Here is a 16,970-nt window from a genome sequence, read left to right as displayed (position 1 = left end):
TGTCTACTAACCTATAAGTTAACTCAAAATTCTTTCTCATTTCTTCAAAATACGAGTTCGCAGAATATGTCCATAAATAAAGCTGTAACTTATACACAAATAACATTTCACGTATTTATTTTAAATATATAAATAAATATTTATTTATTATTAAATAATTAAATATTATTTTTATTTAATTTAAAATTATTTAATTATATATAATATAAATAAATATATATTTATACATATACTTAAAATAAATTTATATACCCTTATTGTGATTGTGTAGAGATTGTTTAGTCGTTGAGATATTAGTAAAAAAAAAAAAAATTAAGCGATTCAATTCAATTATTAATAATACGATGATATGACATTACAATTTTTTTTTAAACAATAAAATTATGTGTATTTAATTTTGATATATAATTTATGTATATAGATGAAATATTATCATGTAATTAAATATTTTTTTATCATATAATGACACATATTTTAAAATTATCTAATTATATGATGACATATTATTATATATATAAATTATAGACCAAAATTAGATACACATAACATTACTCTTTTTTCTAAAGGTAGGAAACTTTAAAACTTATCTTCTCGGTGTCAGCCGCCACATATGTCATGTCAATATAAGAGTTCACTTGAAGAGAAAAATTCACACATGGGAGAGCCCAGAAGTTTAACAAAAAGTCCAACACATTATAATTCGTTTCGCACATGTTTGAATTGAGTTTATTTAAATTTGGTTATCAATTTAATTTGATCAAATTTAAAATAATTTATAATAGTTTGAATTTAAATTTAAATTTAAATTATTATTTTGAAATTATTAAATTTAAATTCAAACTATAAGAGTTCAACTCTAACTTGATTTGAGTTAAAAAAATATTTTTTTAATTAATTTTTTTTTTAAATTTATGTTTTATAATAAAAAGGAAATATAGAAGGAAAAGGCCAACTCAATTACTTGTGTCTCACAATTCAAATAGTCCCCACTTGTTATATTGTCCTTTTAATTTTATTCCGTGTTGTTCTTATTTGAAACATATTAGCTCATGTTTTCTAATAAAAGAAAGCATGGAAGGACCACTCAGTCAAATTCAAATAAGAGTGTTCTACATTATAAATAGTCTCCATTTTGTCGGCAGAAGAAGTATTAACCACTCACCAACCCATTATAAATGAACTAAATCTTTTCATTTTTTTTTAATGTTTTTTTTAATTAAAAATAATAAAATTATATCTACATATTTTTTATATATAATTTAGATATATAAATAATATATTATTATGTGATTTGATGATTTTAAATTAAAAATAAAATAATACCTAATCACGCGATGACACATTACATTTATATTTAAATTATATATTAAAAGTATGTACATATAATATTGTTATATTAGAAACAATAAAACTATGTCTGCATATTTTTTATACATAATTTAGATACACAAATGATGTATCATTATGTGATTAAATGATTTTGAATTAAAAATAAAGTAATACCTAATCACACGATAACACTTCATTTATATACCTAAATTGTATATAAAAAATATGTATACATAATATTGTTCTTTTAGAAATAATAAAACTATGTGTATACATAATATTGTTCTTTTAGAAATAATAAAACTATGTTTATCATTTTTAATACACAATTTAGACGTATAAATGATGTGTCATTATATGATTTAATGATTTTGAATTAAAGATAAAGTAACATTAATCACATAATAACATATCATCTATATATCAAAATTGTATAAAAAAAATATATATACATAAACATAATATTACAATAGTAATGAACCAAACTTGAGGTTGACTCTTTATATGAAACTCGACTCCACAAAAACTCTTCCCTTTAGCTAACTCGGTTCAAAGTCCACCCCTTGTTCCAGTCAATATAGAAATTTCCTCCTCTTGATTTACCAGGCATTAAAAAAATAATGGAGTTAAAGTTCTTTCCTTTTAGGATTAGCTCAATAAATCCTCTTTAACATGTCTTAATCATAATTTCTTACTAATCAATCGTATAAAAAAATTTCTTACCAATCAGTTATAATATTTTACTAATTCTACTAATTTTTGGGATTATTTACCTTGATTTTAATTTGTATATTTCGATATCACTAAAATAATATTTGTATGTGGGCTCATATGTTTTCTAATTGATAGGTAAACATGCACTCCCGCAAATTTTGCTCCACGGATGGTCGAATATTTTATGTGGCACAGCATTAAATTAGATGCCGCTTCCTTTCTTCCCATGTTCCCTTCTTCTGTGTGGTTCCTATAATATTTTAATACATTATATGAGGATGATTGGCCAATTCTCAAACATAAATATGCGGCTCACGATTCATAATTCAAGAACCTTTCCAAAATTTTGGTACTCTGATAAGTTTTGCTGCGCATGCAGAATAGCTTCAATAATAAGTTCTTTATTTTGATTCCATGTAAATTTTGGTCACTTCCCCTTTTCGTGATTCCATGTTTGAAACAAGACATAAATTGGTCAGTTACCATGGAAGCTTGTAATTTTTGTACGGAGTAACAATGGGGCTGCGTTTTCATTACTGATTGTTGTCAAAATTATTGCATATAATTCACTCACTCACTCACTCACTTGATCTGGTTTCCATCCATAATATATATAATTGAAATCTAAAACTGGGAATTTCGAAATAATCTTTCATTGTTTTAAACCAAACTCCTATTACAGCCATGCACATAAAATATCGTGGATTACTTATTGTATAGACAAGGCTTTCTAATTTTCAGCAAAACTTGAAGTGCCGTGCGTGAATTTAACATATAAAAGATCCTAGCTTACTATTTTCATGAAATATTGTCTGTCTGTACCTATGGCTGTGTACTGTCGTCATCTTCTTTTTCTTCATTGACGGTTTTGTCTGTTCCCATTATATCATTTTGTCATGGAATCTTTTCATCCCACTAGAGGTTGAAGGAGGTAAAAGAACAGGACAACCTTTTTTTTTTATCGTTTTTAATTCAGCTGAATCGTGAACCTCGGAGCCCTGAAACCAACCAAAATGTTAACATCACTTAGCAGAAAACGGAGATTTGGATATGACTTATATATAATATTCGTTGTTTCTTTTTAAGATTTTTCAAGAAACTTTTCTATATATATATATAATATTTTTTCAGTTATGATTTGACGTTTGGATATGACTTATAAATTAATATATCATTTCAATTCAATGTGAATAAGTATAACTTTAACCAAATTAGTCAGGATATCTTTGTTGCGTAATCAGTCTCTCTCTCTCTCTCTCTCTCTCTCAATATTATTCTTATTAATTTTATGAATGATTAAGGCTGTTGTATTTCTTAATTTCTAGGGGCTAATTTATTCCCCTTTAAACGTGCTTCTATGTTTGAAGAATTCTTGTATATACATAGTACGTTTTCCACGCTTCATACTCAACACACCCATCCTTGGAAACAGTGGAAATGACAGACTAATCAATGTCTCATTTATTTCCCAAATATAATCAATGTCATTTGACCGAGTTTCCAAGTGTTTATCACGTAGAGACCAATATTTTTCTTGACCTGCTTTCGAAGCATACAGGTACAGCTATTATAGTAACAATAATGCCGGTTGCATGGGATTAGATGAGTTTTACTCTACGCACAAACAAATTATATAAAACTATTTATATAAATTCAAATTATAATATTCAATGGGTGATTTTAAAAAAAAAGAAAAAATAAAAGATTATATTACTAAATTATAAATTATCACTTTAATTTATATATATAAGTTTATATAATTTATTTGTATATATAATTTTATTTGAATTCAGACTGTGACATAGTTTCATTGTTAGAACAAACACATGAGATTGTGTGACTAAGATTGTATTTTAGTAAACAAAAAATAAGGATATTCATTTTAAAATTAATTTTTTTTTTAGAAAATTTTCAAACATCTAGACCGTCTTCTCTTACAATTCAATAAATTCTAACCCAAAATAATTTTACCAAGAAATTTCTGCAACAAATTCAAGGGGTGCAGGATTAATTAAAGATTTTGTTCAATGCAACACTCAATTAATCACACATGTTACACAAATGTACCAACTACAAAATCTTTCTCTCTCCATAAGTTTCTTCATAAGAAAAAGTGCCGAATAAAATAATTACAATACGGTTATCATATAATTAAATTTTTTTTATCTTTAATTTTTATTTATTTAATTTTCAATGATATATTACCAAAAAATAGTTCTTTAATCATTAGTCTATACTAATATCTTAATGATATGACTTTTATGTTATTCAAATTAATATTATCTTATGATATTTAATTGAGATATTTAGTATGAGATATTCAATATACATATTATACGATATAATTGCTCAATTGACATTACATATATGGGAGACACTTCGATAATTTGATCTTTCAAAGATTTGTATTATTCAGACACTTTACATACATATTACAATTTATTTAATAAGCATGCAAATAAAGAAATTAAAAAAAACAGATGCAGCGTATGAATTTGCACAAAAAAAAAAACTCTTTCTTTTATTATTACAAAATTAAATACCTGAAATCGATAACATGATTGATTAGGTAGACATATGCTGACAAAATCCCCCAATGATAATCCTCTCATCTTTGTTTCAACTTCAAGTCAAAATCACCACCCACCCACCCACCCACCACCACAGTTCACATCCCTTACCCAACTTTGCCAATTTATTTAAGCGTATGCCATGAAAAACCCACAGGCCCCACAATCCACTTTCCTTCCAAACACCCGTCACCATCTTGCTGGCCTCTTGCTAAACCTCTTTCTCTCACTACAAAATCTCGAATGAAATCATTAGAGGGAATTATTTTAAAGTCATGGTGCACAGGAAAATGTAAAAATGAAAAATTATTATAGAACTTATTTTCACTTCCCCACTGATGGTCAGTTTGACCGTTGTGGCCAACCATTAGAGGGAAGGGAATTAAATATGGGCCTGAGAATTCGACATAATAGTTGTTCCTATTTAAAATATAATGAAATATTAAAGTGATTTATTTTAATTTTTAAAAATTTAAATATTTATTCAGGAGTAAAATTTCATTTAAAAACTCAGTTAAAATTAAAAACAAAACCATATTTTTAATAATATTATTAAAAAACTATATAATTAATTTTATTTCTCTCATATGTTTTAAAAACTAATATTTCATTATTACATAAAGTTTTTCGGTTTTAAAAAGTCGCATTCCCCTCACAAACACTCTCCAACTATCATCTTCGTCTCCGGTAACCGTCAAATCCATCCTAAATCATTGTTGTCAAAGTCTTCTCACCGTTTGACAATCAAAAGTTAAATTTTCAGATGAAAATTGTCTGGGAATATCGATGACTTTCATCTAGAAATCTAGATGATTTTTGTCTGATGATGATGTCTAGATGAATCGTTTGGACATCGTCTGGATAATGACATCCATATGAAAATAGTTTAGATTTTTAGACGATTTTCATCTGGTTTTCCAAGCAACGTGGCTTAGGAAAAGATGACAAGACTTTTCTTTAAGAATTAGGGCTGAAAGCGTCGTCGCTAGTGACCGAAGATGGTGGCTAGAGTTAGGAGAAAGAAAACCCTATGTCTTTTTTGGAGAGATAATGTTACTTTTCAAAGTTTGAAAACTTTAGACAGAAATGAAGTTGTTAGTTTTAAAACTGGGAAAATATAATGATTTAAAAAAAAAAATTTATTAAATGATAATTTTATCCTTAATTTCAACTGAGTTTCTTAATAGAATTTTATTCATGAGTGGATGTTTGGGTTTTCGAAAGTTGGAGGGGGTCATGGATTCCACTATACCTTGGGTGGGATCAAGTAATTTGACCAATAATAAACAGTATACCTAATATAAAATAATATATAATCAAAATTCTTTGTATAATAAGTAACGTATTAATCAATTAGGAAAAACAAGCAAATTAATCAGTTTAAATTTCAGACTTTAGATTAGAATGAATTTTTGTACAGGCTACAAGGGAGGAAAATGCAAAAATAGGGTTGAAAATTAAGAAAAAAAAGTTGTTGAGTTTTTTTTTTAAATGGTAATGACATTTTCATAAATAATTAAAAATAACATTTTTGTAAATAATTAAAAATAGCAGGAATAATTAAAAATTCTTTTGAACGTATTTAATATGTGAATAATATAGAAATGTGAATAATACGCATATTTATTAACTAGGATTTTATGTAGACTTTAACGAGAAGTTAACTTTCTAAAAGAATATTAATGGAGTACATAAATAAATGCACAAATAAAGTGTTATTATGCTATTAATTATTATTTTATCTATTTTATCTTGAATTCAAAATTATTTAATCACATAATTATATATCATTTTTATATCCATTTGTACGTGTTTAAAAAAAAAATGTAAACATAGTTTTAGTCATTCTCAGTCCTGATTATTACTGTGTACAGATATGTCTTCACCCACTGTTAATAAATATAGTCTGTACATTAAGTTAAGTTAAATGAGATTTTGCTTGAAATCAATATGCATGCCTTGAATGTTATTCTGTACCTAAAAAATTCACTGAATTTTGTTTCACTATAGTTGTGAAACCTACGTTTAAAGGCTTTAGATTTACAAACGAATAGGGAACAAAAATTTTACACTATGAGAGAGTTTTTCTAAACAGGATTTATACCTAAATTTATGTGTAAATATGACCAATGATGGGCTCAGCCGTTGTCGTTGACAATCCTTTTCTGCCTTTAGGAAAGATTGGAAGAGAGCCAAGTCTGATGACTCGGTTTAAACTACTGCTTTACTTTTCGAGGAAGCTTCTTATAAAATTTTACTAAGTTTTATTTGTTAGAACATTTTTAGATGTGTGCTAACACTAATTATGATTTTAATTTAATAAAATTGGATAATTAAATAGTTCAATAACAATTAATAGATCAATTTAAGTGATCAATAAAGATAAATCTAATACAGTTAAAGACTGTGATATAGGCAGATAACACTAGTATAGATCTTAAAGTTTATTAAATATTTAATAAGATCAATTAGTATATTATATATTAGCAAGTCTTTACTATGAATCTAATACAATATAATTTTTTCTATTGAAAAATGTTATTTAGGGAGGTTTCAAGAGCGAAAGATTAGTCACTCCAATGAGGTTAATTTCGAGAGCTTTGTAGTTTCAAATTGCATAACGTTTCAAGATTAATTTTGGCTTCTTCAATTTTTTTATCATTCCTGCAACGATATAAATTTTCGGGTTATAGAGTTGTTCCTAAAATTTGAACTTAAAGCATCAATTTAAGCAGGCTAACCTTCTTGATCGTCAAGGTCAAGCATGAATATGAACCGTGAATTGTGTGACAAATAGTATCTAAACTTTGTTCCCCTGCTCCAATTCTGGCAGCCAGTGAAGTTTTGTGCAGTCGGCGCAAATGCAGCACAAGAACAATTCTTGATGCATTCAATATTGACAATCTAAAAAATCCATGTTTTTACTGAAATTGAAGCCATCTCCCAACACGTAACCCCATCTGAAATGCCAATAATCAATCGAACGATTCCCAGTCCAGCAAGTCTCTTGCTGCTGTTTCTCTTTCCAACACCTGCCATATTTAATACATGAAACAGATAATTTTCTGCCATTTGTAAGTCCACAATCCACGTTCATTCTCAAGATTTGCAGTGCACACTACAAGAAATTTAAAAAAAGGTGACAAAAACTGTCTTAAAGAAGTTAAAACTTCATCTTTAAAAGTAAAAAATGTCGTTGAAGGTAAAAAATGTCGTCCTTAAAAGTTAAATATTTTATTCTTAAATTGAATATTTGTTGTACTAGCATCCCGACCAATTGGAATGAATGAATAAACTTTCTTGTTTATTTGAAGTGCAGCTGAAGTGATCCAATAACAGTTTATAGATGCTACTAAATGGTCAATACTTTAATGTTATTATCTGGGTATACACCGTTAATATAAGTCTTAAAATTTATTGAATTTGAATGAGGAGGTCTAATAACTTCTAATATATTAGTTAGTTTCTTACTTTTAAAGTAATGTAGTATAATTTTACCTTTTGAAAATTGTCATTCATGAGATGTTTCATTAGTAAAAAATCAGTCACTCTAATGTAAGTAATTTTAAGAATTTTACAAATTCAAATTGTATAGTAGCTTCCAAGTATTCCTATAATACTAAAAAATTTTAATTTAATATTTTATAATTTAACGTAAATCCTATTGAATTAGAATGGAATGATTTATGTTTATTTATGAAAATAAAATCTTATATATATTTGATTTCGATGTAATTAATTCAAGGTGAGTATGTATAACTTTGACTAAATTAATCACGATGTCTTAATCACGTAATAACTATCTCTCTATACAATATTACTATTTAAGTTAAATGCACACAAAATATATTCTTCTTAATAATATGAATAATTAACTGCAGTATTTCTTAATTTCTAGGGGCAATTTATTCAGCAAATGTCTGTCCATTGTCTCTAGCTAAGGAGTTTTATATTCGTTGTTGTCATATTGAATAGGATATAGCTAAGATATTGCTTCATTGTTAAACTTGATGACTTAAACTCCTTAAGAAGTGCGTCTTGGATAGGAAGTCTATAGACTAGCAAATATTATATAACAATTGCCCTAAGTTCTTGGAATGTGAGGACACCTTCAAGAACTTCAAGATTTTTCTTCTTTGAAAGGGATGTAGCCACGTGGAGATTTATCATTTCTTTATTATTAAGATGTGCAAGTTGGCATCACAATAACTTTGTACATTTGAGTAACGTAACCATTTTATCATTCTATTTCCATGAGAATATGATTAGTCCTGCATTGTTTGCATCTTTGGATGGTTGGCACGTGTTTGATGGTGGAATTGAACAATTGAAATGACCTTTCTTTTGCTTATGTAATACTTATATATACATCCCAAAGGTATTATAGTTATTTCTTATTGTTTAAAGTTTATTTAAAATTTTATTGAAAATTTTTTGAATAATTGTTGATTAAAAAATAATGTTTATTCTATATCTAAGAATCGTTCAAAGAGGATGAACGATCATTCAAGATTAAAAAAATAATTTTGATAGTTTGAATACCTATTCCATTCTAATCGGGGAGACACTAATATCTAAGTGTAAGTTATTGAAAGATCATGGTTCAAGAAGAGAGGGAAACATTAAGTGGGATAACTATAAGGAATGCTTGTTCAAAAACAATGAATGCTTGTTCCTGATGGTTCATTTTGAAAACATACATAATAAAAGGGTTCAATTTTTTTAGGAGTTCCACCATTTTAATACAAAATTTTCAGACATCAATTTCAAGAGTATTGAGGGTCAAGATTCAGTAATTTGGAGAATCAAACACTGAAAATTAAAGTTTGAAGATTAGCTTTTGACAGAGGAAAGGTAAGTAGGCCATTATCATCACATTTGATTAAGAAATTTGGTGGATATGGCATGTTGTTCAATATATATATATGAATTTGAAAGTTATGTTTGGTGTGGGAATTTGTTTAAGAAACGATTTTGATGTGATGATATACATAATGGATGTAAGTTTATCATGAAAGAACGGTGATAAACTGACCAAGGTAATACAGAGACTTATTTTCATACATTACAGTGCAGAAATAATAGCTAGAAAACACAAATTTTGAGTTATAGTCTCGATAGAACAGTTCATTGGTGGAGAACGACCGTTATATCTTTGAAGAAGAAGAAATAGGCAATAATTCATGAGAGATGAATTGTTGTTAGTGAACAAAGTAGTGAATGGTTGTTACAAAGACGGTAACACCTGTTCACACCACAAGAATGAAGTAAGGTTGTTTATGGACCTTGAACAGTCATTCATGAAGGTATTTCATAGGATATGAAATGTTAAATAGTCTTAAGCTGTGTCAACTAAACGTATGAATATTACGTAGCCTTAAGTTCCTTAATCTATGTGAACTAAGGTGAATGGACACATAAAAGCCTTAAATTGTGTGAACTAGGGAATATTTTAAGGAAAGAATAAGTCATGCGAGCTGTGTTAGGAAATGCGAATTTTGCAAGCATGTTCTAGTTAATTATACAACAACCATGTTTAATTACCTTGGTTCCATGACTGAAATTGTGACCTCATTTACTGAAAAAGTTTTTGACTGATTTTCAGGAACTTCAGGTTCTGCAGAACTAACATTGACAAAAAAATGCTGGTTGTTTTCGGGTAGGAAAGGGTTTGGCTTCATTTGTAAGCATGGAAACAACTTTGCTCATTGTGGGTCTATCTGCAGCTTGGTCTGGCGCAAAAGAAACCTACATGAATGCATCTCAGGATTTCACCAGGAGAGCTTGGTCCATAAGTATTTCCGAGTTGATTAGCCCTAAAGCTTTTCCCTCATTCCACGGCTGCCAAGCCTAAAAGTGACAAGTTTTAGCACCATAATATTTTCTGGGTTTGACAATTATTGTGCAAATCCTCTTTTACAGATGTTGCATTTCAGTGAAATCTCAGTCAGGAAGAGAGTTCTTTTCAGGATTTTACAAAAAATATTTAATGTAGATGCTTGGAAGAGAATAAATGGCAATGGCTTGAACACTTACATAACCTACAAGGTTGAGTAAACGCTCTAGATCATATACCATTATTCTTCTTACTACTAGCAATTTCTAGAAGTAAAACTCCGAAGTTGTAAACATTGTGTTTTATCAAGACAATGCCATTCATGACATGCTCCGGAGACGTATAACTGCTGAAGAATCATCAAGCAGTCTTTTTAGTGTTTGAAACAAAGAAAATATTTTTGCATTAGAGAAAAAAGGTAAAGGAGTGAGTTATAATCATTCAATAACTATGAAACTCTACTTAAACTTTTACTCAATCCCCATAATACCCTAAACTTAATACATCTTGTCTGGGCAGCAAGAGTCTACTTTTGAACTCTGACTAGGATGACGTGGATTTTATTGTTATTAACACTTTATCCAAGAAGCCTTGATGTCTCACCACATATGTTGGGAACTATGGTCTTGTTCACTCATTTAAGAATCTCATTGTATCCTAATATGAGATGACCCTCAGTTTCTTATTTGTTTAGATGAAAACACTTTCTATACTAGTACTGAATAACTATATCGGTCTAATCAGGTCAAGATAGAGTTTGATACCTTATAGTGTGAACTAACTATGCAGTCCCTAAAATCTATACCATTGGATTGTTATAATTAAACTAGACTCTTTGCGAGTAATTGTACCTTACTATAAGTACTATGTCTTAGTACGAACCATTAGGCCTACTACAGGTTATGTGGGGAGAAAATATAACACCTCTTTCAAAAGCATTACTCTCCAAAGAAAAATGTTACTCACTTAAATGATAAAAGTATGCATTCACTTAAAATTTAACTTCATACATTATAATTACCAAAATACCTTTATAGAGAAAAATAATCAAAAGCGTAACAAAGGGTGTTATAAATCAAGAAAAACCATCATCCACAAGAACATAGTAACTAATACAATGGTTAAACACATGTCTAATAACTAAAATCATAAATATATGACAACTGAAAAAGACATTTGTGCCCTCATGCCGACTCTATGCTTGCCTCACACCTTGTACCTACAAATTATAAAAAGTAGAAGAGTGAGTGAAAAATCATTTAATAAGTAGAAGACTTTACTAATTTTTACTAAATCTCCAAAGTACCCTTGTTTTGACCCATTGAAACTTGATCATCCACAGTCTATCTTTATTTCCCACTACCATGACATGGGTACTACCATCCTTATTTGATGACATGAGAACCTCCAAACTCCACAACATCTCTCTGGACTATCTGGGTCCTGCTCAATCACCAAAGAATCACTATGGATTCCAAATTGAGGTGGGAACAACATCTCTTGTTCAGATGAAAATACTTCCTCATTTGAAAGTATTACTCTTGACAAAAATTCCTATAAGTAAAGCAAGCGGACCAACAATAGATTTAACCATTCCAACAAAAAATCAAGTTCTTTTTTTTTTTTCTAAATTAAAATAAAGATTATTGTTCTATGCTATTAATTACATAAAACATTTCTTTTAAGGGTTCTATCTTTTCCTTTAAGAGATCTGTTCTCATCGATTCAGGATAAAATAAGTTAACTTAATTAGATTTACTTCTTTTTTAGGGATATGCTAATTTTGAGTAATGTCGTATTGTTCTCAGTAAAATGTAAGCCAAAAAAAAAAAAAACAAATACTAACAGAGCACCCACAATTCATTACCCATACATACACGTCTTACTTTATTTATACAAGGATGTGCTAATTAATTATACAACAGCTATGATCTTGGTTCCATAACTGACATTGTGACCTCATTTACGGAAAAAGTTTTTGACGACCTCTCAGGAACTTCAGGTACTGCAGAACTACCATTGATAAAAAATGCTGGTTGTTTTGGGGCAGGAAAGGGCTTGGCTTCATATGTAAGCATGGAAACAACTTTGCTCATTGTGGGTCTATCTATTGCTTGGTCTTGTACACACAAAAGACCGACATGAATGCATCTCAGGATTTCACCAGGAGAGCTCGGTCCGTCAAGTATTTCCGAGTCAATTAGCTGTGAAGCTTTACCCTCATTCCACAGCTGCCAGGCCTGAAAGTAGCAAGTTTGAGCTCCAGATTATTTTCTGGGTTAGACAATTATTGTGCTAATCCTCTTTTGCAGATGTTGCAATTCAGTGAAATCTCAATCAAGTAAAGAGTTCTTCTCAAGATTTTGCAAGAATATTTAATGCAGATGCCTGGAAGAGAATAAATAGCAATGGATTGAACACTTACATAACCTACAAGGTTGAGTGGACGCTCTAGATCATATATACCATTATTCTTCTTACTGCTAACAATTTCCAGAAGTAAGACTCCAAAGCTGTAAACATCATGTTTTATCGAGACAATACCATTCATGAGATACTCCGGAGACATATAACCACTGAAGAATCATTAAAAGGTGTTTTAGTGTTTGAAAGAAAGAAATGTTTAAGCATAAGTGAAACAAATGTTCTATATGTAACTTATACTTACTGTGTTCCCACTATTCTGTTTGTGTTTGATTCTGGTTCATTCATCTGGAAAATTTTAGCCATCCCAAAATCAGATATTTTCGGATTCATCTGCTCATCAAGCAAAATGTTGTTGGCTTTTAAGTCTCTATGAATAACTTTTAATCTCGAATATTTATGAAGATAAAGAAGTCCTTGTGCGATCCCTTGGATTATGCTAAAACGTGTCTTCCAATTTACTTGTTTTGCTCTATCAGAATCTGTCTCAAAGTATAACAAAACAACAATAAATGATGAAACAATTAATATAGGTGCTAGATTTGTTGTTGCAGAAGTCCTTAAATATTGCTATATAAAACTTACCAAAAATAAAGAAGTCCAGGCTTTTGTTAATCATAAGTTCATAAACTAAAATTCTTTCTTCTTCATGAAGAGAACATCCTAAAAGCTTCACTAGATTAGTATGCTGGAGCTTTGCAATGAGTTTAACTTCATTCTTGAACTCCTTTATTCCTTGTTCTGTTTTTCTTGAGAGTCTCTTCACTGCAATTTCTTGACCATCCACTAATTTTCCCTGAATCATATCTCTGTAACAATTAGTAATTGCTTCATCTAATGTAAGCGTAAATCTCAGAACTTTACCTTATAAACCGGGCCAAAACCGCCCTCTCCAAGCTTATTTTCAGTAGAGAAATTGTTTGTAGCAACTTCAATGGTATGAAAATCAAATATCTTCAAACAACTGCCTATGCCCTTCTTCCTTTTTCGTCCTCGTCTGCCAAATTCAGAGGCGTGTGGTAGAGTACTTGCTAGCTCTTGTAAGAGTTTCTTTCGGTTATTTACACTTTGCACTAATCAAAATCCGTAGAAAGAATTAACTCAGGTTACAGTTCTCTCTTGAACACCGACAAAATCATGGCATATGTTCAAAACTGAAACTGATTACCTCTTGCCTTGATTTTTTTTACCATCAGGTACCACAAGTAGCACAAAAAAGGCAGCACTAAAGCCACTCCCAAAGCAAAAATAAATGAAACTATCCGCTCCTTTTCTGCAAAAATTGAAAATGAAATTATGATCTTTATCAAAACCAATCACTCTGAATGAAGAGTATTCTGTTTCTGCAATGATTTTTACAGGAATTTTGGTATATTTTTATAACATCAATCTTACTGACCTATTCCCTTGTCCTTTCTCCGCAATTTATAGCTGAAAACACCCAAAATAATCAGCAGTAAAACAGCTAGAGATCCTAATATTGCAATTATCAACCATATTGGCTTCTTCAATTTTTTTCCTGCAACGATATAAATTTTCGGGTTATAGAGCTGTTGTCAAAATTTAACCTTAAAGCTTCAATTTAAGCAGGCTAACCTTCCCGCTGCTTCTCTTTCCGACATCCGCCATAGTTAGTATAAGAAACAAATAACCCTCTGCCGTTTGTTAGTTCACCATCTGGGTTGATTCTCAAGATTTGCATTGCATCTTGACCAGCTGAATGAGTGAAGAAGTTTTCTCGTTCATTTGACGTGAAGCTGAAGTTATAGTACTTGTTGAGCGCCCGTGAACCTGAGAAATTGAATTGATTATTTAGCCAGGGCTCACTCGTCCAGTAGACTTCATTGGTTTGCCTGCAGCTGATCAACCGGTTTGTGACATTCGGGTCCATTCGGAGAGTAAATGGCCCTGGAGCCGGAGAGTTGATATCCATCCAAGATTGGAGAAACCATTCATGCCTTGTTTGCAAGTTGAATCCTAGTTTCATTCCAGGAAGAAGTGTATCAGTCTGGAAATCAAAGCTTTGCCAGAGGACTTGCCTTATCGATCCGTCCGAATTCCTTTCATGGAGGATAAAGTTGCCGGATTCCAGTAGAATAACACTTGTATTTCTCAGCCCTTGAATGGAACTTACTGCAACAGGATTTCGGCCATTGCTGAAAATTTTCAAGTTTCCATCAGCGCTATCTATGGCAAGTCTCCCAGATTTATCAAAGATTGGGGTGCCCCGGTTAGCAACCCAAACAGGCTTGCTTCTTTGGTAGTAACCATCAGCTTTGTGGTAGTAAAAATCATCCTTCCCAATTGGTGAAAAGTACCATATTCCTAAATATCGAATTTTCGACATGAGAGGGCTAAAGAATCCTAATCTGAATTTCCTAGAAGCTGAAGCCAGTTCATCCCCATCTTTGAGCTGTTGACCTTGTTGTAATTTATATATTGTCTTGGAATAAGACGGCTTCAGGAAGAGCATGAACAATGAAAAACTTAGAAGGATGAGAAATATTCTTCCCCTCATCGCCATAGATTGATATGTGCTGCTTTCTTCAACAGAGTACCATTCCTAAACTTATAAGATTAAGATTTTAACTTATTTTTGTGGCAAAGAACTCAAAAAAAAAAAAAAAGAGAAAAACTTCTTAATTTCAAGATTCTTACTCATTTCTTCATGGTACGAGTTCACAGTATCTTTTGAATAAAGATTGTTTAGTTGTCGAGGTATTGCTAAAAAAAAAAAAAAGTTAAGCGATTCAATGACGAATGACATTATAGCTTCTAAGAAGTTTATGCAGTAATGTAAAGGATCAAGGCCAAAAACACAGAGAATCAATGGTATTGATGGTCGTCAGTTGTCACATCTGTCATGTCAATATCACAGTTCCCTCGAAGGTATAAATTCACGTTAGAGAGGACCCAAAAGTTTAACAATAATTGCAAAGGGGTTGTAGTACGGATTACGGTTGAAGTTGAATTGAATTGATTTAAACTTTATTATTAACTCGGTACAGTCAAATTTGAAATGCAGTGCCATGATTTGAATTTAAACCCAAGTTTGAATCATGGTTTTGAAATTATTAAGCTTGAGTTCGAATTATAAGAATCAAGCTATAACTTGACACAAGCTAAGATAACCCTTTTTAATTGCAAAAATTTATCTTTTAAATTTAAGTTTTCTAATAAAAAAATAGTGTTTCACATTTTAAATAATCTCTGCTCATTATAAAATAAGCACTCATATTGTTCTTTCAATTTTATTCCATAATTTTCTTATTTGTAAACATTAATTTTAAAAAAATGATAATCAATAAATTTAAATATAATCCATAAATTTAACATTTAAGGTGCACTTGAACTTGACTATTCTTATCAAACTCAACTACATGAACACTCATCGTTCGAGTTTGATTCAATTCGAATCCACCACTAATTACAGTTAGTGTAGAAATTTCCTTCTTTTGATTCACAAGTCATAAAAAGTTGGAGTTAGGATGTGTTTAGTTTAGGTAATCTTATATTACAAAAAATGAAAGATTATGACATAGATGGATTACTAAATATAAATCATTATTATATTTGATAAAAATTAGTAAATATAAGATAATAAAGAATTATAATATATTATTTTATTTAAATATTATTAGGTATAATTATTATTAAATATTTTAAATATTATTTATTATATTAATTAAAAATAAGAGCTTTTTTCTCCCAAAAAATTAATAAGTAAGTATAAAATTGTAATAAGATCAAAATTATCTTGGTAATAATACTTAAGGTGGAAGTAATAATTAGATTAACTTTTATATCATTTGACATATCACCATTAGTAGTAAATGATTATTAAAATTTTTTATTACTGATAAATTAAACAAAGTAATGTTAGATCGAGCACCAAAGTAATATTTAAATACCATGAAGCAAACACCCCCTAAGGTTCTTTTTTTTCAGGATTTGTTAAATAAATCTAGTTTAACACATCTTAATTAATTTTTTTTTTTCACAAATCGATTTCATAATTCAAGAATTTTTCCAAAATTTTGGTACTCTAATAAGTTTTGCTTCACATGCAGAATAGCTCTAACAAGTTCTTTATTTTG

At 29.8% G+C, this 16,970-nt stretch overlaps 1 protein-coding gene across 1 annotated transcript; it reads right to left on the bottom strand.

Annotated features, from left to right (window-relative positions):
- Nucleotides 1-12,291: 12,291 nt before the first annotated feature.
- On the bottom strand, nucleotides 12,292-15,603 carry LOC123219458 (G-type lectin S-receptor-like serine/threonine-protein kinase At1g67520). The gene is made up of 9 exons (XM_044641437.1): nucleotides 15,532-15,603; nucleotides 14,470-15,436; nucleotides 14,273-14,392; nucleotides 14,042-14,146; nucleotides 13,738-13,946; nucleotides 13,459-13,669; nucleotides 13,118-13,355; nucleotides 12,875-13,025; nucleotides 12,292-12,689 (listed from the first exon to the last, which is right to left on the bottom strand). The coding sequence occupies exons 2-9, from the start codon at nucleotides 15,395-15,397 to the stop codon at nucleotides 12,375-12,377; spliced, it is 2,277 nt and encodes a 758-aa protein (XP_044497372.1). The 5' UTR covers nucleotides 15,398-15,436; nucleotides 15,532-15,603; the 3' UTR covers nucleotides 12,292-12,374.
- Between the last annotated feature and the right edge of the window lie 1,367 nt (nucleotides 15,604-16,970).

The sequence above is a fragment of the Mangifera indica genome, chromosome 6 (assembly GCF_011075055.1).
Source record: "Mangifera indica cultivar Alphonso chromosome 6, CATAS_Mindica_2.1, whole genome shotgun sequence".
NCBI classification, from domain to species: domain Eukaryota; kingdom Viridiplantae; phylum Streptophyta; class Magnoliopsida; order Sapindales; family Anacardiaceae; genus Mangifera; species Mangifera indica.
The sequence above is the reverse complement of the archived record's forward strand: the minus strand, read 5'-3'. Positions and strand labels throughout refer to the sequence as shown.

Bases quoted from the DNA above. Each gene is read 5' to 3' on its own strand.
- LOC123219458 (XM_044641437.1), bottom strand. From the start codon at position 15,397: ATGGCGATGAGGGGAAGAATATTTCTCATCCTTCTAAGTTTTTCATTG. The intron at 13,947-14,041 runs GTAATCAGTTTC...GATTTTGATTAG, and splicing joins AAAAAAAATCAAGGCAAGAG to TGCAAAGTGTAAATAACCGA. The intron at 13,026-13,117 runs GTAAGTATAAGT...ATGATTCTTCAG, and splicing joins AACAGAATAGTGGGAACACA to TGGTTATATGTCTCCGGAGT.